A 27,114-nucleotide genomic window follows, 5' to 3' on the forward strand; every position below is an offset into this window, starting at 1 on the left:
TTAAGGCTTTTCTCATTTATTCATGACAAAATGAGCTTTTCTCATTTATTCATGCTCTAAAGCAAGTACTGCTGGTGTCCAGGAGAGACATTCTCATGAAACCAACTGCCATTCAGGGGATGCTGTGAATACTATTTCAGCCACTTCTGGCATCAACCCACCTCAGACAACAGGACAGGAGAGGATCTGCTCAGCTCTTTGACTCTTTCAGGTTCAAGAAATTGATGTGGTATCAAATGAGGTTTATTGTATGCTGCAGGTACAAAAAAAAGACATCAAGATAGCTTGTCAGAATCAAGCAATTATAAATCACACTTTAGTTTAAGGGCACAAGGAAGGATGAAAAGCTTGTGGGAGGCACTGGGGTACTACCTACTTGCCCTGTCTGTGTCACCTGTCATTGAAGCTGATCCTTCCCAAGACAAAAACTGCTAATTAACATCCTAGAGCTATTTTCGGTGTGTTTTAATTCACTGTGTGGGAGTGTAGAACTCCCTCTAGTGGCTCATCTAATGCCCTTATCAGCACAAGGACGTCGATGTTGCCTGCTCTATGTAGACTAACTTACACTAAAACCACGCAAATCTACCTCCTTGTCAAAGAAACCAATCATGTCCACATTTTTATCTCACAGCACACTGCCCTGTAAAAAAGAGCACTAAAAATATTTAGACCCACAATTTCACCATTGCATACACTTCTTAAATACTCTGATAGACACAGAGGTGTACAAAAACCACACTATCTAAAAGAAGGTCAGAAACCTTCCTATCAATAGAAAGATGGTTACCAGACTGCTTAAATGTTTAACTAAAACCTATTTTTTGTATCTTTGCCTTCTCCCACTAACTCTCTTGAAGATTACTTTCTCCATCCCAGAAGAATTTGTTTTGAAAAGATCTATGTATATGAACATGCATGTTCATATACACACTTGTTTAGCATGTTAGGCATGATGGCACATTCTTTGGTGCTCAAAATGCCCAAGAGCTTCTTGATTTACCACTCATTTGATATTTACTATTCTGTGTCCAAGCTTGAATAAATAAGTGTAGCCAGCCCGCTCCACAGACTATTTGCTATATTTGCAAACAAGGAACTGTAACTCTGTAGAGGAGGGTTTCCAAGGATGGAGTTTGGGGCCCTAGATTAAGGGAAGCTGAAATCTTGGTTGTCTGTGTGGAGACCATGCCCTTGAACAGCAATGTGGGGCCTGGAGCCTCGAGCCACCGTGCTCTGTGACATGTTGGGCACCACAGGATGGGGCAGAGCTCGGCACGAGGTGCCAGCCAGGGTGGGCACAGCCACAGGGCTGTGCAGTGTGACCTGCCTGCAAGCTGCCCCTGACAGAGCCCCAAAGGGGACTGTCCTCCCTCCCATAACCAGGGGTTGGACTTCAATTATCTCAATCAAAGCCTCCAAGTGGCTTTACCTTTCCTTGGGGCATTGCCTTCCCATGCTTCTCATTTCAGTCCTGGCAGCCTTGGCCTCAACACTTTCTTTTTAAGCAAGCTCTTAGCTGTCTTTTTGGGCTTGCCAGCTTTCACCCTCTGGGGATTGTCGTTGGCTTTCTTGGGCACAGAGGTTGCTGCTGCCTTCCCTCAGGTGCTTTCCATGGCTGCAGCTTTCTTGGGCTTCTTCAGGTAGGCTGGTGCTTCCTTGGTTGCCTTCTCTTTATCTTCTCTAGGTTTCTCAGGGAGAGACTGTCACCATAAAACATGTCCCAGTTGGCAGCTGGGGACATCAGTCCAGCCACGGGCTCTGCTCTGGGTGAGGGGACAGGCCCCATGAGCAGGAGTCTGTGGCACAACTTGTACCAGGTCTGGCACCTTAGATCAATCCACAGGCTGCCAACACATCCCACAGCCCTCGTGCAGGAACAGGAAAGACGAGCACAAGCTTCTTGCCAACCCTTTGAAGCCCTTGTGTTTTTGCTGAAGTAACAAACCATCAATCTAGCTGCAATTTCCTGGCTCTGAATTCAATTTTAGGCACTATAAACTTTCTAATTTGATGATGAAACAATATGTCATTTTCCTAGCCTGGTACACACACACAAGCATGGTGATGAAAAACTGGCATAATATATTACCTTCAGCAAATGTAAACCAAAAAGAAGAAAGAAAGACGTTACTCACTCTCTGTGGTTGTGTAAATGTTCACCATGCTCTTTGCAAGATTAATGCTATTTGCTCGGGCCAGTGCCTGAGCAGCAGGAGAATGATCCCCATCTTCCTCTGGAATACACGAAAAGCCAAGTCAACATGGTAAATAAATAAACACGAATGGGCAGTGTGTCAACAAGCCCATGTGGGTGTGGGCCTCCCTTGGTCACTCTGCTAGAGCACACTGCAGTTACACTGCACAGGGCTGCTTTCCAACCATCCGGGTGTCTGATGTCTCCCCTGAGAAAAACTCTTCACACTGTGTCAGGAAATGTAAATACTGGATTAACCCAGTCCCCAAGACAGATCAGCTCTTGTGAAGAGCTTCCAGTGAAACACAGCCATCTGCTAATATCATCCTGAAAGGAATGAATTAATAAAGGAAAAAGCCCTGAGAAATATTAGAATGATCTGGTGTATAAATGGTTGGACTTAATGATCTTAGATGTCTTTCACAACCCAAAATATACCATAAAGAAAATATTTGCATTGACCTGAAGTGCAACTCAGGATTTTCATAGGAATGTTATCTGAGCTAGGAAATTAGCCAAGAAATTACATAATTAAAAAATAAAAACTAGGTGAGTCTGTGGAAAATCCTCTCAAACAGGTCTTACCCAGGTACATGAGAGCAGAAAATTTGGAAAAAGGAGGTAAGATGCTCTCTCTTTGTAGGTCTTCGCTTGGAAGAGAGCAGAGCTGTGGGTAATCAGAGCCCAAATGTAAAGTGAGTTGCAAACAACATTTTCTCATAATAATAGTCACTACAAGAGCCCATCAAACCTGGAGCAAGAGGCTGCTGAAATGGTGATACTATTGACACCACCATGGTTGAGAACATGGTATCAGGCCCCAGGAAGATCAGACTCCTTTTTCAGTCCGCTTTGCTTAAAGTTTAATATCGAAGTTCACTTGTGCATTCCAAAAAGACCCAAAATGTCCTTAAGGCACTGACAGCCAGTGGCAGTATCAAGGTTCTCTAAGAGCCAGCGTATTTATTAAACACTTTACCTCACATTTTATTTCTTCTATTTGTGTTAGACTTATCTCTACTACCACAAAGAATTCCTCCAGTCCCACATTTGAAGAAATTCAATCTTGCCAGTGAGTGAAATAAAGTGAGTTCCTGTGATGTGTTGTAGGTAGTGCAGGGCTGTCTCGAGGTGAGGTGCTTGAAAGTAAGGCACAGGGGCTGGGAGTGGGGAAGAAAGCAAGAGAGTATGGCAGTGTCCCCTTCTGCACTCACACTAGGCTACGCTAGATTTGTTTCCAGAGCTCTTTGCAAAATACATTCCACACAAGCTAACTCCGCACAAATTGCAATATAGGATAAAGGGACAGATGAAGAAAATGTGCAAAATGCAGAAGGGTTAGGGAAGAAAATAAGCTTAGGGATGGCTCTCTGTTTGGATTTCACAGGGTGAGGTCACAGCCCTCAGTACCTGAGTAAACAGCTGAGTCTGTTCCCTGAACAGCCTCTCTCTCTCCAGATGGTTCACCGGCTGCTGGCTGGTCTGAAGACTCGCACATTTTTTCCTCAGGTAGCTCTCCATTTATTTCCATGTTGTCAAGAGTGCCCAAATCAGATCTTTCCTCTTTTGCATCATCGCCTTCATCATCTGTGAGCACAGGCTCGATCAGTATCTGCACCCTGCTCGCCTGGGACCTCGCAGTGGGCTTGTGCTCTTCTGCCATGACCAGCTCCTCCGCAGGCGTCCCTGGCTCCAACATGTTGCCAGAAACATCCTTGGTAGGTGACTCGAGTTTGATGGAAGGCGCCTGCACAGGCAATCTGGATTTCTTGGAGCAGTGCTGCCCCACCTTCTCTTCCTCTGGCATCAGCAGCTTCCCATTGCTTTCACTCAGCGAGTCATTTCTTGTAACCAGGCCGCCTTTGCTCTTGGCATACGTGGATCTGGGAGTGAGGGAAACCGAGCCCTTCCTTGCAGGGGTGGCACAGCTTGGCTCTTCCTCGCTAGAAGACAACGTTACTGTCCTTTTGTAGGGACTCTTTGTTTTGGTGAAGGCGCCAGGTTTTTCCACAGCGTCCTGGCCTTGCCCAGACTGCACGGAGAGCGAGCGGCACAGCTTGAACTGCCGACCGTCTGCCTCCGCCCTGCCCAGCTCCGCCACCGAGCTCCCCACTGCCACCGAGTCTGCTCCCTTCTCCCAGAAGTTCTTCAAGTTCCTGAAGTGCTCACGGTCGAGGCCGATATCCTCCTCTTTGCTGCTCATCGATGAGATTGTGTAGTTCACGCCCTGCTTCCCAGCCTGGCTGCTTTCCCCCTCTGTGGGCAGTGGTCTGGGGCTTGCCAGCGGCTCTTTCTTTGTAAGGCTGTTCTCTGCTGGCCCCACAAGATTCACAAACTGCTCGGATCTGGGGAAGGTTCTGCTTGGTTTCTTCTTAACTGGTATCTTGCTGGGAGTGTAAGCTTCTTCGGGTGGAATTTTTGGCCGCTCTGTAGCGCCGGTGGCCCCATCAAGAGCTTCTCCTCCAGCTGCAGTGCTGGGCTGAGGCACAGCATCCTCTGAAAGCTTGGTGGGCAATGAAGATACTCCATGACCTACAACAACAACAAATGCTCAGAGCCTGTCCCACTGCATCACATCCAATCTCCCCAGAAGGTCTGGGCTGCAATTTCTCAATGAGAAGCCAGGGGAATTTTCAGAAACCAACAATATATTCCTAATTCTTTTCCATATTCAGACTCTAGAAATCCCTTCCATCTGAGAAAGCCATGAAAATCCCAGTTCTTCTCCCTGCAACAGGGCACAGAAAAAATCCACTGAGCTGTAAACTGTTGCTGCAAGTTGTGGATTTGTTTGCAGGTTCCCTTTCAATTTGACAGCTTCCCTACTGGCTATTTGCTATGTTCCAAAACTACACTATACATTCAGTGCTGGAAAGAGAGGGCAAGTTCTCTTCTGGATTAAAGAGTTGAGAGTCAAGCATTCAGTTTAAAATGTACTGAGAGCCCAGAGAAGTTTCAGTCATCAGACTGCCTTTTGCCTTGTTCCCTGCTGCCCTGGCTGTAATTCATACAAATGTTGGCAGCCCATTCTTACATGCCAAGGTACTCCTTGTTATTTATTTGTACAGACACTGAAAAGCATCTTGTCTCTTGGTGTTTGATGTTGAATAACAAAAACACCAATAGCTCACTGAACAAAAAACTTACCTTTCCTAGACAAATGAAAGCTGTTTGTTGCAGTCACAAATGGACTTATTCCAGTGTCACTCTCTGAGGAAGAGACGTCATGTATGCTGGATCCCTGAACAGAAAACAAATCTTATCAGTGTATATATACTGGCAAGACCTGAAAAAATGTATTTTATTTGAGCAGACACACCAGGGCAGGCAGCCTGTGGAGCCCCTGTCAGTAGGTATAGACTGTGTGAAGCTCCAAGAAATAACAAAACAAAGTGCAGAGGCTGTGCCTGTACTACCTTGTATGATGCAGACAACTGGACAGGAAGTCTTGGCTTCGGTTTTGGCAAAATTTTCTTTTCTGTGGTTTCAAGAGTAGGTCTACTGGATCTGTGAGAGAGGAGAAATGCCTGAACAAGGAGGTCTGTGGCAATGATGTGCCTATCTGGGGGCTCAGGCAGTCTTCAACATGACCTCGGTTCTGCTCAGACACAGAACTTGCTCAATAAAAACAATGTGTGTCAACTACTAGATTTATTCAGGTTTTCCCCTTCTGGGAAGTGCCAGAAGAGCCCAAGGGCCATGCAGAAGGGAGAGGCATTTCTATGCTAGGGCCCAGGAAGGAACAGGCCACACCTGGCTTTAGATTGAATGAGAAAAACAAAGCAAGCTTTTCAGGATTTAACCAACCCCCCCCCCCCCCCCCCAAAAAAAAAAACCTCCTGAATGTTGTGCCAGCAAAGCAGGAGCACCTTAGGCTTGTTGCCTCTGGATCCTTCATTAAACAACACCCACTAATCAGCTGCAAGAGGTTTCCCAGTGTTGTCAAGGCCCATATTTAATATTTAACTGGAGCAACTGCCACCTGTGAGAATGATTCCTCATTCTACTGACAAAAAAGGCAAATGAGATGGGAACAATACATGAATATGTGAATTTTAATTGCTTCTCCATAGCCCACGGATATTGAGCGAGATCACTGACTTGCTCATTGGAGTGCTTTTAGTAGATGTTTCTGCTCAGTCAGCACAACGTGAAATCCTACCAAGCCTTGATGGAGAGTGCTGAGGACCGGACACAGAGGTTGGCACCAGCAGGAAATGAGCAGTTTCCTCAAACAGTTCATTTTGTTAGTGTTGCTCCATAGCAAAAATTAAACAAATAAAACCATAATTACTTTGAAAAACTAACCAGCATATCCTGACATTAGAGACAACTTCCATTTCACTGATCCCTTATCAAATCATGCAGGAAAAGACCTTTGTGGGATAAGCACATTAGCACTTGATTATTAGGGGTGGATTGATATTCTGACAATTCCTGGAAGAAGGACTTAAAAAATATCCTATAGAACTTATTACTTATACAGTCTTGGAAACTCAGTTAAAGACCAGAGTTTAACGGGTTGCATTCAATCTTCATTAGAAATAAGAGCAGCAGCCAGAGCACTGCACACGCAGCAGTGTTACCTTCCCTCTCCTCTATCAGCAACATCCTCAGGAAAGGCAGGACTCGGGACAGCTTTGCTTTCCAGACCCATCTGGATGTGCTTGTTGGCCTCATCTGTAATGCAACAGACAACTGAGAAATGACATTTCATTAAACTTGTAATGCTTGGTGTGTTTTGTTTGGGGAAAGAAGAAGTTTTGCCCAGTGAAAATGAGTGGCACAATCCCTGGGGGTTCAAGAGGAGAGGGCTGTCAGGGGTTCTGCCTGCTCTCCCCAAGGATGGGGAGGCCCCAAGGCACTTCCACACCCCACAGGTCCAAGAGGTCAAAGCTGCCCAACGCCCAACTCATGCCAGGAGCTGTCACATCACTGGAAACCTCCACAGGATGCTGCCACAACTGTCAATAAAGTTAATCCGTTCCAGGATTTAAATTTAGCCATTTCCTGTTTTGACTCAAGTCATCCGATCTTGGCAAACAAAGGAGGAGGCCAATACAGTTAATGAGGAGATCCCTGTTATTTTTACTGGCACAAGGCTCAGCTATCTCTTCTAAGCTCCCAAAGACCCCAAAGGAAAAACAATAGAGGACGGTACCCTTTACAGCAGACTGCCAGGGTACAAAATTGCATTAGATATTTTGTTAGCAAATGGGTTTTCTCGCTACAGCAAAACCAAAAAGATTAAACTCTCAAGCAGTGAATAAAAACTAAGCCTAGTCTGGTCAAAAAGATCTGCATGTATTTATTCACATGTAGCTAGGTCTATTTTAAAGAGAAAATCTACCTGTTACAAGAACTGTCACACCATTGTAGGATATATTTCATTAAACATTACAATAGAAAAAGTAGTTCAGAGGATTCAGAAGTAATATTAAACAGCATAGCCTCTCTTTGTTATCTGGCTGGAAAACCACATGAGGCCCAAGAGCAGGCCAGTCCTATGGTCAGACAAGACTCCACACAGGCAGCGTGGTGCCATCCAGCACCAGCACAGTCAGCCTGCAAGTCACAGGAGTATCCAAAGGTTCATTCCCCCTTGCCTGTGCATTCCTATGGAGAAAAATGCTGCATTCCCAATCTTCCTGTCTGCCCAGCGCCTGGCCCTGAGGTGCAGGGACACAACAGCAGCTGCTGCTCAGAGCTGTCTGCATTAGGACTGCATGTCTGGCACACACAGGAGGTGGCAGCCGGGTGGCCCCGTGGTTTCCACAGCAGCAGGAAGTCAGGGAGCCACTCCTGCTGAAAAACAAGAGTCTGGTTGTGTAGGAACGAGCCAGTTTTAGAGAGCTTGTTTCTGAGAGAGGGACTGTTCTGCCCATGCGAACGCTGATGCGCACAAAGCATCACTGAATGCTGTTTTAGGAGAGCGAAGCCGAGGCATGGTTGGTGGCACGTGCAGGCCATGGCACGTGCGGGCACAGGAAGGCACACTGAGGAGATTTATTGACACAGTGAGCCACATCCTCCTCTTCTGTCTCACACCTGGGGGAGGGAGGTGCCAGCAGGTAGCTGTGCTGGAAGTAAAGGAACCAAACACAGAGCTCCCACACTTTCCCTTTGCCTGTCATGGTTGAAAAGACCTTGACAACCAAAGACTGCATTCATTTCTCACCCCACTTGCAAAGGCACTGTGTCATACTTGCTCTTCACTGACACTTCCCCCTCAGACAGAGCTCTTCCCTCCTGGCTGGCAGAGGCAGCAGGAAGCCTTCCACCCATCCAAATCCCTGCCCTGCAAAATGGCTCAGCCACTGACACAGCTTCGCCTGGCTCCTAACACCACAAACAAATAAGCTATGTTAGTACGTTATAATCCATCAAAACAAGCAATATGCCTTTGCTAACTTTAGGATGAGACAACATAAGAAGCAAATTCCAACAGAAATTAGGAGTGGCCTGACCAGTTTAACTTGTTCATACATATATTTTTATATGTGTGTACAAAACTGACAGGCACTCCTGCTTAACACTTTTACTCATTTCCTACCACTCTAAAATAAAGGTTCTCCATGTCTGGGGAAAGCACGACTAACTGTGCATCAGGGCTCACTTGCCACAGCAGGTGGATAAAATGGTCTCTCTCACAGGTGGTTTTTATCCCTCAAGTTATTGCACATAAGCACAAGGAGAAGTTACCATCAAATTCATCCATCTGTGCTGCTCTGCAGGCTGTAGTTTAAACATAGGGTATCTATCTGTTTTATAGATTAGAATTACTGCCCATGACTAGTGTTTTCTACTATAATCAATACCAACTGTGAAAACCCTTAGGGATCCCCACCACCCTCCCTTCTGAAGGCTAAAACCCTCCTCTAGAAAAGATCACTGGGAATTTTCCTTTGCAAGCACAAATTTTCCCCCCTCCTCAGCCTGCTCACCTCGCAAACGGAATGCCAGCAATTATCTCTGTGGGGCTTTTCCATGCAGGAATTTTCTCATTTAACTCCCTAACACAGACTCAAGTCTATAAAGACTTAAATCAGGAGTTATGAACACAGATTTGACTAAATGAACTTTCATCACATTGAAAGCCAACAGAGGTGAATGACTGATCTTTCCAGGGGAAGGAAGAAAGGTGTCAATATGGCAAGCAAAGGCCCTTATCTCATCTAAGGTGAATATATTAGCTGCAGAATCTTGATGCACAGTGATATAAAATGGCAGAAAGAGGAAGGAACAAAGTCACATGTTATACCTGTGCTTTATCAAAATAAGTCTGAGAATAGAAATAGAGGGGAAAAGGGAAGAAAAAAAGTTGAAAAAGGAATAAAGGCTAAATCTAAACATAACTATTACAGTAATATAATAACATTTGCTCCTTCCTTCTTAAAACAGCATTAGTCAAGTAAGGCACATGCAAAGACTATCTTGCATAATGCTGCTAAGGAGATTATTTAAGTGATGAACTGAGACTTCATCTCATATGTGCACATTAGCCCAAAAAGTTAAATCTAAAACCAACAGTACTTCAAATTCTGCTTTCCTGAAGTGGGCAGAGAGCTAAGGGTGCAAGGCAAAGGACAGACAATTCTATTCACTGCAGGCTAGTAGCTGGGTTGCAGGTGACAGAGTATTTGCCTGACCTGGGCCCTGGCAGAGAAGCTGCTGAAGCTCTGCCCCTTCATACCAAGAGGGTGCAAGCACAAATGCACATTCTCAAAAAGAAGAACACGCTCTGCAGAAAAGCCAGGCACCTCTGCCAAGATGGAAAAGGTTTTATATGTTTTAGCATTCTGGAGGTATGATAAAATAGTAAATTTAATGACATCATGAATTCATAATACCAAGGATAAAAGCAACTTCATATGAAATATGATGGGCCAGTTCTGCATGAGAGGCTCCAATGAATCTATGCTAAGTTATGAGAGCTGCCAGGGGTAGGTAAAGAGCAAAAAGAAAATGAGGCTCTCAGTGAAGTCTCTAGTCAGCATTTAGCTTTCAGAATGTATCTAAGTAACATGGAGCAAGGAGGGCTACCCTAAACCCAGGCAATTCCTGCTACAGACATCCGGGCCAAGGAGGCCCACCAAACAAAGGAGTGATCTGTACTGCTGCTCCCCCCCAGCAGGAATGGGAAACTGGGCCCAGGAAAGATGGCTGAACTGAACTGCTGGAGATGACATCTGAGTGCTGGACAGATGCCCCTTTGTCAGGGGCAGTAGCCTTCACTGCAGAAGAGCAGAGCCCGGGTATGGGGCCCTTGTGTTACAGACAGCAGCAGACTTTGCTCAGAGCTGCCTGGCAGGGCCAAGGCTTCCTAAGGGCAGCAGCAGCCAGCAGCTCCCCAGCCATGGCTGAGGGTCTGTGACTGCCCACCCTGACAAATCAGGAGGTTGTGTGACACTGGGCTGTGGGGGTGGGCTGGCCTGTCCTCATGGTGAGGACTGGATGTGAATCATCCCCAGTTCTGCTTTGCACAGATGTTCAGCACAAAGTTCCAGCTCCAGGCTGGTTACATTTTGACTCTCAGCACAGTCCTGTTTGTTTCACACAGGGCTGATCTCTTGCCCTGAGCTGACAAATCTGCTTTGATCTGTTTTACACAGCACCATGAAAGTTTATCTGCACGTCAAACAACATGCAACACATCTGCTTCTAATTAGCACGTGGTCCCAGATACAGCCTGGCTGTGGCACACAGCCTGGGTACCATTCAGTCTTGCCCACAAAGCCCTTTTTACTTTGAAAACCACATTTTGCCTTGGAATTATTTCCATGTAAAAAGCTAGGCATGGACCCTCTCAAGTGGGCAAATACTTGCCAGGAGGAGAGAGGCACCATCTCCCTTTGCAGAGATGTGACTGACCCCACCACCCCAGAGACCTGTGAGAGCAGCTCTTGTCAGACCACTTCAGGAATTGGGGCAGGGGGATGTGTTTAACCCACACATGTCAGTTTGATGCCAGAAACTGTCCTACATCATCCCCTTCTCCTTTTATTTCTGTGGTAAGAAATGATACCAGTGACCTCTAGCAAACAGAAATTTTGGGAAAAAGAAGCTGAAGTGGGGAAAAGGCATTGGCTGCAGATGGCTTTTGCTTTGGTCCTCTGCCACAGTGTAATTTTTTCTTTGTGCCCTGATTTTGATAACAAGGGCTGTTTTTCTAGTACTGAAAACATAGCTGAGAATCCCCTTATTACAACACAGGGACTGCTTCTCAACAGACTCCCAGTACAAGGAGGCTCCCATCCTGGACCAATTTTTTGTGGTCACTCAATTTGTTTTCTTAAGATGCACGCTAACATACTTACTTTCTAGTTTGCCCTTTTTCCTTCTAATTGATGCCCGAAGTAGATCCGGCCCCTCCAAGTCTTGCTGAAACCGTTTTGCCTTCACTTCCGAAAACCATTCACCTGTCACAAACTTCTTCTTCTTTTCATCCTTGATGGAGCCTTGTATCCTCCTGAAAGTCAGTAAGAGCATTACACACCAAAAAGATCTCCAAACTTTTGACTTCCCCTGAGCTACCTTTGCAACATGTCCATGGGTTCACCTCTCTGACTACGAAGGATCCAGAGATGATTCTCTGCAATCACAAGAGCCAAACCAGCATTAAAACAGCAGCTGATTTATTCTTTATCTGAAATGGCAACAGCACCTTGTAAACACAAGCTTTCACCTCTTCCAAATTTCACAAATCCAAATCAGTCACCTGGCAAGGAGATGTGTCCACTTGCTTGGCTGCCCTGAGGATTAAGGAAGGGGTGGGGCTGTCTTGCACTTCTCCATTTTATTTGTCTATTAATCTCTTTATGAGCAGCAAAACCTTTTGAATCAAATTTGCTGCAAACTACAGAAATAAATAATGATATTTAGAGAAGCAACCTGTCCCTGCAGCAATCTCCTTGGACACTGCTCCTCTCCCTGCTCCTCCTGCCATGCCCATTTTGGCACTCATGGTTAGCTCTCCTTCCTGAGCATGGCTTCTCCCACTGTAACTCACTCAGGCACACCCCGGGCTGGTTTTAGGCATCTAAGCCTGTCAGTGCTCTGTTTGCCAGCCCATACTCTAACCCTCCTCACCATGGCTTGCTGAATTAGCTGCCTTTCAGCTAGCACTGCCTCCCACAGCTCACCACAGTTCAGGATCCCTGTGAAACCTGGGAGGCCAGAGGAAGCTCCCACCTCAGCCTGGTTCTCAGCAGGAAGAGGGGGCAAACCCCCAGATAACCCTGGAGCCTTGAGGGGTCACACATGGCTGCCTAAAGGCCAGGAGGGAGCAGGTATGGGATAACTGGGCTCAAGCCTCTGCAGGCTGTGCTGGGGGCTCAACAGGAGCTCCCATCTAGGCCAGGGCTGCACCTGCCTCCATGAGGGTCTCAAGGAGCTGGGCCAGAGGAAATAGATATTTTAATCTTGTTGACACCAGATCAAAGAAATGCCATTGACTTCATTTTTCCCAGCAGACAGGTTGTGTTGGAACCAAACATGTCTTACTGCAGGTAGCCAAACTGACAACAAGGGGCTCTGGGCAGGACCTAATTCACTCCCAAATCAAAGCCTCCTGTGCAACAGCTTCCAAAGAGAAGTGAAACAAAACCAAAATAATCCAAACACTCTTTTTACCAAACCTCCACTTCAGAGGAAAAATTTATTCCATTTCAGAAACAAACAAACAAAGCCCAAAATAATTAAAAAACAAACCTTTTTGAAATTGTTTCAATTCAGAGGAGAGGTGAGAGCATGCAGACACATACACCCCAAGTCCAAGCTTCTGGCTTCCAGTTGTTTCCCCAGCCCTCACCTCCAAGCAGAGGCCAGGGCACACAGGGTCCCAGGAACCTGCAGCAAAGCTTCCTGCTCCCCTTTCAAGCTTTGAGCATCCTTCCTATACAGGGCTTACTCTTCTTTTGGCTCAACAGCAAGTCGAAGACTCACATCCTTAGTTGGGGTAAACTGGCACACTGCCACCCACACTCACTGAGCTACTAATTTCTTGCTGTAGAGAATTCGTTGCCAGATCCCTGAGCCTGGTGCATACTGTCAGCCCAGATGGTCTAATGGCTGGCATTTAAAAAGTGACAGCAGCAACAAGCAATCCTGATCAACCAGACCTGAGCTCCAGGATGGCCGGTGGCAAAGGAGCTGAACTGAGCAAGAATCCCTGGCTCTGGAATGGCTCCCTGCAAACCTCTGGCAGATCATGGAGCCTCTAATCACCCCTCTCTGCATGATAGATGGTGCACACACATCCACCTCAAAGAGCAATGGGGGGACATAAAGCAGAGAAGGGGATGTAAAATCTCATTTTAAAACACACTGTGGCCTTTCTGTGCTACCAAGTGAGTAAAACAAGATAGCGGCTACTCCCCTGCTCAGACCTCTGCCACCAAGAAATCAGCATTTTCCTCCCCAGAACAGGAAAGGGGAGATTGCCCTTGGCATCTCTGAGGGCTGATGATTAACTCAAAAGGAGAGTCCACTCCTGCAAAGAGGGAACAACAGCAGCGACAGAAGGATGGCTGAGAAAGCAGTGGTACAATGAAAAGATCTATCGGGATCTGAGCAAAAGGGACAGCACTGCTGCAACCTGCACCTCTCCTTGTTCACGCACACACAGACACACACGTGCTCCTCTCTCAGAGAAGTGAAAAAGTCTCCCCAAGGGAGGCTCACATCCTGCTGCTATCACACGCTCTCTCACCTGATCCGATCCCCATCCTTCTTCTTCAGCTCTGCATCTCTCTGCAGAACCTTCATCAGCTTTTCATACTCCTCTTCAGTCAGGAAGCTCAAGTCCAACATCTTCCCTACAATCTTCTTCAGTTCTTCGGATGGCTGGAGCAAAGACAGAGCAGGCACTAATCCAGCCCAGGCTGCCGCAGTGCCATGGGCAGCCCCTCGCAGCTGCCCTGGTGCTGAGCAAGATGTGGCTGAGGAGAAAGGATTCACCACAGCATGGCTTGGGTGGAACTCGCCTTAGCACCTGCACTTGCGCTTCCAGGCTCTTGGCTGGCACGTCTCTCTGCACTGCATGCCTCCCCCTGCCAGGAAAATTCTCTCAGCGAAATTAGGCTCCTTTGCTTTGCTTTTCTTCAGGCACAGTTGCAGCAATCTGGATGCCAACGTCAATCACCGAGGGAAGCACGGCAAGGAGCGAGCTCCCGCCGCCCGCCGGAGCTGCCTCAAGAGGCACGAAAGCTCATCTCACCACCGGCACCCGCAGCACCTCTGGCATGCGCTCTCCTCAACAGGGAGTTCTGCTCTGTGGAGTTCAAGCATCCCTGCAAAGAAATAGCACCGAGATGCCTTTTATGATACATGTGACATATGGTAACCGAGTGTGTACATTGGGGGTTTTTATTTGTTCTCCAGCACAAGTTCCAAAACAAGCTGCCCTACTTTCCTCCCTGTCCTAGAGCTCCTCACGTGGTATTAACCTAACCAAGACAATGTTTTATTTTAGCCCTTTCCTACTAACAGGTAAACAGTTGACTCAGCATGCTACAAGCAAAATATGCATATAAATTACCAAATTGCTTACTTGCTTTTTACCTCCATTCTTATCCTCACTTCTTTCTGCCCTAAATGAGACCAAGGATAGGCAGCCAACCTTTGTAAAGCAATCAGAAAATGACAGAACAGCAAGCTGCAAGCATTTCTGCTGCATGTCATGCTATGAAATACCAGGGGCTGCTCATCTTCTAATATGCCCTTTGCTTTATGCTGCACTGGTATTTGCTATTCAAACACTACTGGTGCAGATCACTTTGTGTCTCAAAAGACTGCGAAAATGGCCAGAGGCTGCAGGGCGTGGAGGAAAGGTAAATCAAGCGTTGCCTTGCCACTTTATTTCTTTTCCTCTCTCCTGGCCAACTTGAGGGCAGTAAGGCACACCTTCAAGGGAGCAAAAGTTCTGTTCCTGCCCATGTAGGCGGTTTCTAGCTCACTCAATTTTTCCAGTGTTTCCAAACCTTTCAAGTGATTGTGGTTTTCATGACACTTTGCTATTTCTTCCAAAGCCACAGCCTTAGGAGTCAGATCATTACCATTTTCATGGCAGACATGATCTGAAGGTCATCAGGCCCATTCCCTAACCCCAAAGCCTGTATCACCCTTACTCTCTAATCTGCCCCTTTGAGGATACCAACCTCAGCCCTTTCAGGCCATCTATTTCAGTGCTTTGCTGTCAGCAAGAAACCTCTTCCTATTGCCTACCCCAGACCTCCCTGATAGGTGTCAGCCCGTCCTAGCTAGCACAGGAATGATCCCTTTGCAGCCACCCTCACTGGGCTTGACACCTCAGCCTCCATGTTAGCCAACCACAGCTCCTTCAGATTCCGCAAAGCTGGTATTTTCATCATTTCTGTCACTTCTTTGCCTCTACATGGTGCATCTCTTCCATCAACTGACCCATGCAAAGCTGAGAACCAGAGCTTCAGGTGAAGTTTGCTCATCTGACATAATTTCACAGATTTACCTTATTTTATGGATGATACGTATTCACAAATGTTTGCCTTTTTTGTAAGGGTGTAACAACACATTAAAAGAAAGAACAGGCATTTGGCTGTAATATTTACAAAGAAATACCACAGAACATTGCATGAAAAAGCTCATAAAAGGAATGGCATTATCATAAAAGCTCTTATTTTTTTTGTAAAAAATTGTTGGAGGAAAGGAAACAACATTTCCTATTTCTTTTAGGCAAGAAGGGCTGTGCTTGTCACACTACAATTATAGCCTTTATCATCTGAGAAACTATCAATATCATTCTAAATAGTTTAAACAAAAACAATAATAAAAAGTCCTGGTGAATCTCTACTGTTTAAAACTACATTTCATCCAGCTTGGCGTGGCTCTTCCATGCTTAGTTTCCATCTACTCTCTCTGGTTCTCAGGCCAATCCTACTTCTACAAAGACATTCACAGAATTTTCTGGGACAGATTCTATTTTTGAAAAGGCATCTAGGGACATATCACAGTATTTGCTTCTCAAGAACTTTTACTTATTTTTAACAAACCCCATGACATGTGGGCTGAAACTACTTCAGAAAATATTTTCAGTGAAGACTCATATTTATTCATCAGTATGGCAGTCAATTCAAAATAAAGGCTACTTCTTGGGAAAAAGGCTACTTGTAAAGAGACTTTTTTTTTCTTTCACATGAAAATGTTTTATCTTACTGGAATAGCTACATTAGAAGGAAAAGGTTAACAGAAACCAAGCAGCCAAGTCCTTATTTTGTTTTATATAGTTAAAAATCAAACCACTTGATGCACCTGCTATGGGAAAGTGAGCTGGTCCAGAAGACCGCTCCACCGGAGGTGGAGGTTTTGCTGGAAGTGTCAGGTGCTGCAAAGCTGTTGACCCAGACCTGCAGGAATAAACAAGGCTGGGAAATGATCTCCATCTGCATCTCTATGGCCATGGGGCTGTCCCTGCTGCAGCTGAGCCTGGGCAGCCTCTGATGGGCACCCCATGTGTGTCTTGGGCAGTGCAGAGGCTCGAAAGGAGAACCCTACCATGAACCACTCAGGTGCAGAGCATTAAGGGAGAGTGCTAATTGTTTACATGGGTCTGCAAGCACAAGAGATTAAGGATAAGAATAACCTGACAGGTAAAGAATGTTATGAGGCAGGCACAGTGCTCTGTGCCCAGCCATCACCCATTCCCCTGATTGCTTAATCCACACTCCTGCAGCAGCACCACACAGCTTGGATTTGCTCTGTTAGATTACACATAATCCTCTCCCCTCTCAAAGCCTTGCTAATGGACAGTTTGGACACCACAGAGGTGATGTGGTACAAACACCTAAATCAGCAGATCCACAGGAAAGTCCATGGGTCTTACACAGATATAAAGTGCCCAGCCCTGGCCTTGCCACCTCTGCAAACAGCTGGGAAGGGAAACACAAAAGCCATGCAGCTTTGTAGGGCAATGGTGGGAGTCATTGCACAGTGCTGGGGCAGATTTTATCCCAGACTGGGACCTCTTCAGGCATGCACTTTATTTAGCTTACTGGTGGTGTAAACTGGTTTTGGACAAACTGTGACAAGCACAAAGAAAGTTGCACTCTCCTTCCCTCCGACCAGTGGGAGACCCCTCCTAGCTCAGGACTGCTCTCTGGTGACAGGAGCAAAATGGAGAGTCATAAAAAAGTGAATTGTGTCTGCAGAGTCAGCTTCTGCCCAAGGCATGTCCCACCATGCAGAACAAACCTGGGCTGCCCTCAGATTCTGCACCACCACAACACCCCAAAGCAGGGGGAGCCCTGCTGGGTCCTGCCACTGTCACAACACAGCAGATGGGTAAAATGGATTATCATGCCTACAGGAAAGACCATAAATCTGAACAGAGGAGTATGCTGGATGTCCAAAGGACCTTCTCTCCTCTAACTGCTCTCTGGGGAAGAGAACATCACAAAGATCAACTCACATGCCCAGCCACGTTGACAAAAGCTGGGTGTGGAACGGGTGTGGAGACAATCAGCAGCAGAACCCATCATGTGGCAAAACTGGCTGCATCTCCTGCTGTGATAGCTTTTGATTTCTTGTGGCCACCTCCCCAAGAAGAAGCCAATGCTTCAGTCTCCAGAAAAGATCTGTGATGGTGTATTACACTGCTGTGCAGCTTGTCAAACACAGAGCCCCGGCATGTGTGCATCTCATCCCCCAACAGACTGTCCGTGTCCAATGTAAAAATACAGGGAAGGCCATACACAGCTGGACTGAAGGTCCCTGTAAGGCACCGGTTTATTTTCAACAAGGGCTAACAGGACATGGCCAGAGCTGTCCTGTGCCCTGGCTTCCTGCAAGGTACCAGGCAGGGATGCCCTGAAAACAGGGGCACTGTCCCTGCATTTCAGCTTTTCCAATTACCTTCTGAACTCACATTAATTTTAAGCATTTGCAATATCCTCAAAAGCCTCACAGTCCCACAGCTTCACTACACTTTAAACACAAGAGTACCTGCCCTTGATCTGTTTTCACCTGCCACTTGCTTGTTTCATTTGATATCCTCAAGTATTTTATTAGAAAACCCAGTAAGGATCACTCTGCACTCACCTGCTCCATATTGTGCATTTTGCAGACCTGTGTCACAGCCATGGCTTCTCTTTCCAGACAAAGGGAGTTTGTTGTTTGCTCATTCCAGGTGTTACTCAGGGAGCTTTGCTCATTCCTCACACCCTTCTCAGCCCTGGATCTAGATTGCTACAGAACTGCTTAGCAGTGTTCAGGTGCAAAAAGGCTCTTCCCAACAGCTGCAGCCTTCAGAATATTCACCTGGGGGACTGGTTTTGCAGTGCCAGGAGAGCTGGTGTAAGCTGTGCCCAGCTGCAGCTCTGCAGCCAGGAGGGAGACAGGCAATGCCAGCCTTCACACAGGGCACAGCAGATGACTCTGCCAAGCCCCCAGAGAGTGGAGAGCTCTGATCACCTGCAGAAAAGCCAAGAAGGTTACTAATAAAAGTAGTGGAGAAGGCTGTTGTTCCGGAAGCTGTTTGGGTTTTTTGAAGTAACTCTCTTTCAAATAGTTTCACCAGGTGAAAATTAAAAGCTTGCTTGGCCTAGCAGGTGTGAAACATCCCCTTTTGGAAAGGCAGATGCTGAAGGGGCTGACACCTTCTTTGTGCTGCATTTTAATTTTATTTCTGGGAGGTTTAACTGAGCTCCAGCTCAAAACAGAACTATGTTAATGCTCTGCATAACTAATTCAAGCACACACTGCTAAGATGCCCAGCACCAGCTTAGTGCTCTTGCTGACATCTGCCTACAGACACAAATTATCTGTAGGCCATCTGCAGGGCACTCCAGTCTTGGTTCTGATCTCTCAGCATGCACCTTTCCTTCAAAATGCTGCACATCTTCCTCAGCACTGGGATGTGCACAGATTAACAATATACACCATGGGCCAAGCAGATTTCATTGACTAGACACCGAGTGGCATGGAAAGAGGGAGGAGGAATTTAGGAACTGTAACCTGACAAACTGGTAGTCAGGACCCCATTCCATCACCTAGGTAAGCATAGGACCATCTAGACCCACCTCACCCTTTAGATCTGGAGCTGCACATAGGTCCATGTAATAAAGATATGAAAACCTCCTAACACAAAATGTAACAAAACCTGGAACAGATAATACTGATCTCACAAGACTATTCATAGCCCGATGAAAATAGCAGCTAGCTGAAAAGGCTGCTGTCCTTACCTCTTTGTCCACATCATGTCACAATGTAAGGAAATAACCTCCTTTTGCTTTACAATGTATGGACACTTCCCAGTACCCTCATTAGTCAAGACAGCCCTTGTAGGGCAGGTCAAAACCAAGAGTAGCATTGTATTAAGAATGATGGATGTGGTCCTGGCACCCACAGTCATACTGCAGTTCCCAGGATCTGCTGCAGTTAACAGCACCAGAAAGGTGTAGAGTCCATGATCAGCCCTGTGCCCCTCTCTGTCTCACGCTGGAAAGTCCAGCCCCATTCTTCCTCCCATCTGATCTCTTCTGCAGTCAGTGAAATATGCAGAGGCATTGCCATCATTACTTTACAGGCAAACCACTGACAGGCATTATAATGCTCATTGTCATAATACTATGATGTTTAATGGATGCCCTCTGCCAGGAGAGTAAAAATAAAAAGCGAACTGTAGGATGGTCTTTCTCTTTGGGAGGAATGGGCTGAAAACCAGCATAAAACCTCTTGTCCGTGGGGCTGGGCTGTGTTTCCCTGCCTGGAGTCCGGTGCTGCAGCCGCAGAGGGAGCGGTGTGGTCCCAGTTTGTGCCCAGTGTTTGTGCCCAGTGTTGGCTGCAGCCGGCGCTGGCCACGGTCACCACGGTCACTGGGCGGCTGTGAGCAATGGGGCAGCTGCAGCAGGAGGGGGCCAGATGTGAGTCCCACTTAGACCTGTGGCAGCTCAGCTGATCCAAATGCTCCCTTTTACACAGACAAGCCCTCAAGGTGCAAAAATACAGATGGGAACAGTACTGCACAAGTTTACAAACACTCCTCTTAAGAATGAAATCGCTGGCAAGTAGGACAGTGCTCCTAAGGCAGCCAAGGGCTGTCCCACTGGGAAGGCACATGGCTGAACAGCAGACACCCCTACCCAGGTCTATTCTGCCTGTGGCCACACTCACACCACCAACCCTCTTTCCCCCTCTCTGTGCTCACATCTCTCCTCTCACTGGAATGAAATAAATATATAAAATACCTGCCTTTTGTTTAGTTGTTGAAGCTCCACAGCATCACGTGAGCTCTTCCAAGGTGCATTATTTTCTCATAATTTGCAATAAACACTTGCAGCTCTGAACTGTCTACTCCTCTGCTGACTAAGAACAGCTGTGAACTACAAGAGCAGAGAATATATTTAATTGCTTTCTGAAAAGCTATTCCACTAAAAATGCTGCCACTGCACTGACTGCAATGATATTTTGTCTGATGTGTCACAGAGAAATGAGAGAAGGAGGCCTACTGTTCCTACCTAAAAACCTCCTAAGCAGCTAAGTCACAGAAATGGCCTTCAGATGAGAGACAGCTGATAAGATAAAGAATAACTGCAAACAAAGTAGGTAATTGTGGTCTCCCAGAGCAGTCCACATCTAAACACATCTGTTACCATCACACAGGAAATGTCAAGGCCGAGTTCTGGTGATGCCAGGCATAAATGCCAGAATTACTCAAACTCAACTGCTCACAGACTTTATACATATTTTTCTCTATTCAGTGAGGGCCATACATGACACAGTGTGCCATTCCCACCTCAGACAGAACGATGAACAGCTCGTGTTGCTGATAACCCCCACCTGAAGGCAGCTTTGGCAGGCCCCGAGGGGCAGCTAGAAGAGAGCAGCTCTGACCTAGAGATGGCTCTCCACTCCAGTGTGCATCCCAGAACAAAAAACTACTGCTCAGTTCATTCTGAGCACAGCCCTGGGTGGTTTCTCTCAGATCAAGGCATTGTTTCACATCACACTTTCCAATAATGTCCAGCATGATGGAAAATCTCTGCTGTTTTATTAAAATCTCTTCCCTCCCCTTGGGCAGCTTTAGTGAAGGATGTCCATTGATCAAGAATGGCTCTGAGATGGCACAGAGGAATTGCAGGAATTTATCAGAGCAAGCAGGTCTCTAGCCCAGCCTCTTGGGAACAGCCAGGAGAAGGTATTTGAGAACAAAAATATAACACAAAGCCAAAAAAATGAGCAAACTCCCCTATTCAGTGCACGTGGGGAATGCAAAACTGAGGAAATGCTCCACTGACCACATCAGAAGTGGGTGAATTCTGCTTATTTGCACTCAGCCTCAGAAATACCTTGGCTTCCAAAGAACAGACCCAGGACATTACAAAAGGTTCAGTTAAGGATGCATAAGGATTTTTCCTCCCCTGTACATTTCCACCCAATGCAATGTAACCACCACATGAATAATTATCTCCACTGAACTCTACTCATCTCCTTCTAACAAGGAACTGCATGGGTGGAATTTGCATTACACACAATTTACTTCCTTTTAACCATTTTTAATTAAATTAACCATCCTACGGTTACCACCTAGGGTAAACAAAAGACTGAGCTTCTCAATCTTAATCATTATTTCCTAGAGCCAACATTGCCAAAATAAAAACATCCATCAGAGGAGAAGTGTGACTCAGACTCCTTAAGGTCAACAAGTTCTTTTAGTGGTAATAAACTGATAATCCAATGCTATAGTCTAAATATTTGAGAGTTCTGTTTATTTCATAGGTGGGAACTATTTGCAGAGTTTGCAGGACGTAGTTCATTGTAATTCTGTAGATTGCCAGAACACAAATAAACAAGCACAGCCACTTGGGACACCAAGAAATCCCCTAATATCCCAGTGAAGAGCGATGGCTGCATCTCCAGAGAGGATGCCAGTATTTCAGGGGCTTTGCTCTGCCATCCTGGCGGACCTGCTCTGCCTCCGTTCATTCCCAGCACAGGCATTCCACTCCCAAGAGCTTTGGTGGAGGCAAGAGGGAAGAGCTCCCACACCTCCACTAAATGCACTTGGCTTTGGGGTAGGGGCTGGAGCTTGTGCTGAGGTTTGCTCTAAATTTGCACTTATGTCCTCAAAAGAATTAGTTCTAAAAGAATTTGCATTCCCTATGTATTAGTTTGGAACAAGCCTTCACCCCCAGAGCGTAGCTGTGAGCCAGTTTAGGGCTTCTCATGGACATCGTGCTGCGCTTCTGCTGCACCGACATTTCCATCAGAGAAACATCCTGGTGTCCAGGCTTCCCTCTCAGCCAAGGGAGAACAGACATGTTATATCAGCTTTAAAGAACCCAGCTGTCCTGCTAGCAGGGTTTCTAGATGCCACATGGTATGATGGGTACTCTTAAAAGCATCTTCTCAGCTGTTATACTTGAAAAGGCAACAATAAATAAATATATGGTATCTAAAACTGAGCAATTAACAGCTTAAAGCTAGAACACTGCAAGTATTTAGATTAATTACACCCCTGTCCCCCTTTGTCACTCACTCATCCTCAGAACCCAGATATTTTCAATATGAAAAATGGGAGGTGGAAGATAAGTTTTGGCTGAGTTCAAACAAAGAAACTGCAGAAATGGAAGATGAAGAAAAAAGCAACCACCCATGAGAACTTCTGGCTTTTATTTTTGACCCAGAAAAATATTTGCTGACCTCAGCTGTGTTTCCTTCCAAACATAATTTCTCCATGTTTGCCTGCAGTGGTGACATGTCTTAAATTGCTTTCCTGACCCTGCTTGCTATGCCCCAATAATTGTGAGCTTGCAACACCTATCCTGGTCAGGAGCCCTCCGGATCAGAAGCCATTTTATTTAAAAAAACACAATGCTAAAACCACCTCGTTTTGTAACATGGTGGAGAAGTTAAAAATATGCGGAGCCCAACTCCTTTGTACTCCTTGCCTGCTGAGCTCAATGGCATGAGGCACAGCATGGTGATAAATCCCAAGGGAAAACAGTGCTGTTTGTTTAGGAAACTTTGCATACTGAGGGATCCTTCCTTCTGGTCACTGATTATTTTTAAGCCTCGGCCACGCCTGGATGATTCTGAAATACCTTCATTCTAGTTCTGAGTTAACTGTAAAACAGCAGAGTGCATCTCATCATTCTTTGAGATATCTGGAAGGTATAATTCCCTCCAACATCTGGGAACAGGGCTTGTGGAAACACTCTAAGAAGTAATCTCCTGATCTGTAGTTTCTAGTTATTGATGCCAAAACAAAAAGGGGCTACATCCAGAGGCTGGGGTTAGCCCCCACATTATGGAAGGGCAGAAAAATGATGCTCAAGTCCATGTCTGATCTGGGATCCACACCTTTTTCTCTTCTAATTCCCAAGCACGTGCTGAGGCCTGGACTGGTCTGTGCTGGGCCTGGTTCTAGTACAGAAATGCACTACACTAAAATTTTAACTAAAGCTGTTTTACTTTGTCACCCTGACATACAGTGAAAGGAAGTTCCAGGGAGAATAAGCCCATTGCTGAAGCTGCCACATCACCTGCTTTCCATCACTTGTTTTCCATGAGAAAACAAATTCATACATGGCAATATTTTTTTAAAAACTGGCCACTTTCCTTCCAGAAACAATGCAGTTTCCAATACAAACACAGACTCAGTCATTAATTCACCTACTGCAGCCATGTATATGCTCTAGGAGCTGGATGACCCGAATGGAACAGGAGGTCCTGGCAGCACTCGCTACTCACAAGAAGGAAAAAGGCACCTGCTTCCACTGTCTGTCCCCTGCAGTGCTCTGAGTAGGTGAAAGATTTCAGTCTGTCCAGTGAAGGATGACATCCAACACCTACAGCCGTGAGGAGGCTAATACTACCAGAGATGGATAGTCTCAATTCACAAGGAAATTAATAATTAAGTAAATCAGATGCTACAGTAATTTCAACACAAAGCCACAGTTCTCATACTATGCTCTCTCTGCTGGAGAAAGTTGCAGTAGGTTAATTAGCTACAGGCACAGCTATAAACAGCTGTGCTTAAACTAGCACAAATCTGCATGTGGACATGGCCTGTCATTTAGTTTAGCTTAGCATAAAAGTTCAAGCAAACTCAAATGAGAAACCCACACAGAGATTACACTGATTTAATTAAATAACTAAAAATAAAATCAGTATCAGATGATCATCTGGTACCACTTCCTTGCACAGACAAGGTGTTTCTTCCATCTGTGCAGCTACATGAACACTTAGCAAATCTTGAAGGAAGGTAGGGAAAACAGACTTTTTGGATAAAAATAACAAGGTCACCTGAACTGTTGAGCATTGTAGTTTTACTTCCAGGTACTTAAGCTGAATAAGATTGGGAGCTTTTATATGAGCAGTGACAACTCTCATTCTGCCCAGACATAACTGCATGATGATGCTGTTGTGTAAAATGCACGTTATGCTGCAGAGGGTAGGATGCCTGCCCAGGGACACTCCACACTGGTGACTCTGCTCTGCGGTGTCAGCCCTGTGAGCTGCACATCTGCAAGAAGGCAACAGCTTGGGCTGAACCTCCTGAAGTGTGATGGAGGCTCAGCCAAGCAGCCACCCAGAGCAGTTCCCAGCATAATCCTCCCTGGGTGAATTTCTAATCCCATCTGGTTTGGCCCTCCAAGACCAACTGCACCATTAGGTTTAACTTGCAAAAAAAGTAACTGTTTTGAATCAAGTGTCACTAACAAACCCTTATTTTTCTCAGGCTCTGATGCCTGCTGACACCCAAGGACAGCCTTGTACTCCTTCCAACTTTGTTGCAAACATTGATTATTGCTGTTTTTCTCCCCCCACATACTCCCCTGCTACATCTCTGAATGCAGATAACAATATTGATTTAAATGGAATCAAAGTGAGCCTGATGTACAATGAACACTTTGTCCATGTTGTGCCATACTGTGGCAAGGGCTGCCCCTTTCCCAGGGACGGAGGCCCATTAAAGGGACATGATTTATGAGTTCAGGAGGAAAAAAACAAGTTTGCGCTTCAATTACAGAATTGTGCAGGAGAGCAGAAACTTGGGTCACCACGTGGAGTTTCTCAGATGTTCTGCCAAAGGTGGAATGGGAAGGGAGGTAAAGGAGATGGGTTCAGCCCTCAGAACCAACTAGCCCCTGCCTGCTGACACCCTCACAGAGGTTTCACAGGGGCAGGTCAGTAGATTTCCACCGTCTGGACCATGCCCTGTGCTATGCCCCAGGGGCAGAGATGCAGAGGTCCAGAATGGTCTATAGCATCACTGGAGAGAATAAGCTCCACTGCAAACTATTTTATGTGAAAATGACTCACTGCCAAAGCAATCCAAGAAAGGCAGAAGAACCAAATAGGTCATAGGCCATAGGTTACCATGGCTTATACAACAGCACTGATCACACTGGAGAGATGGCTGCAAAGGGAGCAGAAATTAATAAATGCTGGCTTTATTGCCATGCCAAGCATTTACAACAATGAAGCATGAACAAAGAAGTAAATAAAACCAGGATGGAGAGGGGAGACTAGGAAAATACAGACAAAACAGCAGAAGTCACAGGAAAATGACACATCATGTTCAAGGTTTTTTACAAATAATTTAGAATACAAAGTGGGGAAGCAATAACAAAAAGTACATTATAAATCATCAAAAGTACCCCTTATTTTCTAGGACTTTCCTTTTCTCAGAAGTTTTTTAGGTCAGATTTTTGCTACAGAGAAAGTTGTGGATGCCCCATCCCTGGAAGTGTTCAAGGCCAGATTGGACGGGGCTTTGAGCAACCTGGTCTAGTGTAAGGTGTCCCTTCCCATAGCAGGGGGGCTGGAATTAGATGATCTTTAGGGTCCCTTCCAACCCAAATTATTCTGATTCTATGATCTCTCTCCTCTGAAAACTGGCAGCTGCCTCACAAACTTAATTTTAATAGATGGGACAAAAACACTCTGCCACTCTGCAAGAGGATTTAATAACGCAATTCATCAACGCAAGATAAGATACACTTTTATTTAAACAGCCCAAAGTCCCGGCCAGACCCACGGGAGTGATGCCCCATGTCAAAGCAGGGCCCCGCCAGCCCGGTCTGCCCCGAGCCGTCACCTGCAGAGCTGCGAAAGGCACGGCCACCCCTGTGCCCTCGGCCCCGCCGGCCGGCACTGTGGCTGTGCCAGGCGCTGTCCCGACCCCGAGCGCTGCCGCCGAGCACACGGGCACCTACAGCCCGCGTCCCCACCGGCACTGCCGCCCCCGCCACGGGCGCCGAGGCTGCCCCCGTGTCCTGCCCGCTGTCCTGCCCGGCAGCTGCTCCGTGCACCTTTCCGACCCCACGCTCCGTGCCCAGCGCACGGAGCCCTCGCGGGCAGACCCTGCCCGGACAGGAGGTCCCGGACCCCTCCGGGGACCCGCGGGCGCGGCCCAGGGGCGGGGGGCAGGGGGGAGCGCTACCTCCGCCCGGCCGGCGAGCGAGGTCCGGCAGGCACCGGTGTGTCCGCTCCGGCGGCTGAACCCGGCACACGGAATGGACACGGAGCGCTCGTACCGAGCCCGGCCCGGGGCTGCGCTCCCGCCATCCCCCCCGCTTACCAGGGCTGTGCCCGGCACGGCGGAACCCCACAGCCCTTACCTGCCCTCGGCGGCGCGGGGCGGGAGCGGGGCTATCCCGGGGCGGGGCGGGGCTATCCCGGGTGGGGCCATCCGGGGCGGGGCTATCCCGGGTGGGGCCATCCGGGGCGGGGCTATCCCGGGTGGGGCCATCCCGGGGCGGGGCTATCCCGGGTGGGGCCATCCCGGGGCGGGGCCATCCCGGGGCGGGGCCATCCCGGGCGGGGCTATCCCGGGTGGGGCCATCCGGGGCGGGGCTATCCCGGGGCGGGGTCAGCCCTGGTGGGGCCGTGCCCACCCCGCGCGACAGGCACGCGCAAAACCCGGGCCGGAGCAGGGG

General features: G+C 46.9%; 1 protein-coding gene across 4 annotated transcripts in view; it reads right to left on the reverse strand.

Annotated features, from left to right (window-relative positions):
* Positions 1-26,842, reverse strand: part of LOC121664984 (synaptotagmin-like protein 2) — a 36,770-nt gene extending 9,928 nt beyond the window's left edge. For 2 of the 4 annotated variants that reach the window (XM_042028786.1, XM_042028815.1), the window contains exons 1-9: positions 26,797-26,842; positions 13,908-14,487; positions 11,515-11,666; positions 6,784-6,895; positions 5,614-5,704; positions 5,345-5,438; positions 3,608-4,729; positions 2,139-2,237; positions 162-253 (exon numbers count right to left, since the gene is read on the reverse strand). In XM_042028786.1, coding sequence (XP_041884720.1) covers positions 162-253; positions 2,139-2,237; positions 3,608-4,729; positions 5,345-5,438; positions 5,614-5,704; positions 6,784-6,895; positions 11,515-11,666; positions 13,908-14,008 — 1,863 coding nt within the window. In that variant the 5' untranslated portion in view covers positions 14,009-14,487; positions 26,797-26,842. Of the gene's footprint in view, positions 1-161; positions 254-2,138; positions 2,238-3,607; positions 4,730-5,344; positions 5,439-5,613; positions 5,705-6,783; positions 6,896-11,514; positions 11,667-13,907; positions 14,488-18,268; positions 18,625-26,796 lie in introns of those variants that run through there. The other 2 variants (XM_042028805.1, XM_042028796.1) reach the window with 2 other exon arrangements.
* Positions 26,843-27,114: the final 272 nt, after the last annotated feature.

Source organism: Corvus kubaryi, unplaced genomic scaffold, assembly GCF_017639235.1.
Source record: "Corvus kubaryi isolate FWS band 111438036 unplaced genomic scaffold, C.kubaryi_AGA036_p1.0 130, whole genome shotgun sequence".
NCBI lineage: Eukaryota > Metazoa > Chordata > Aves > Passeriformes > Corvidae > Corvus > Corvus kubaryi.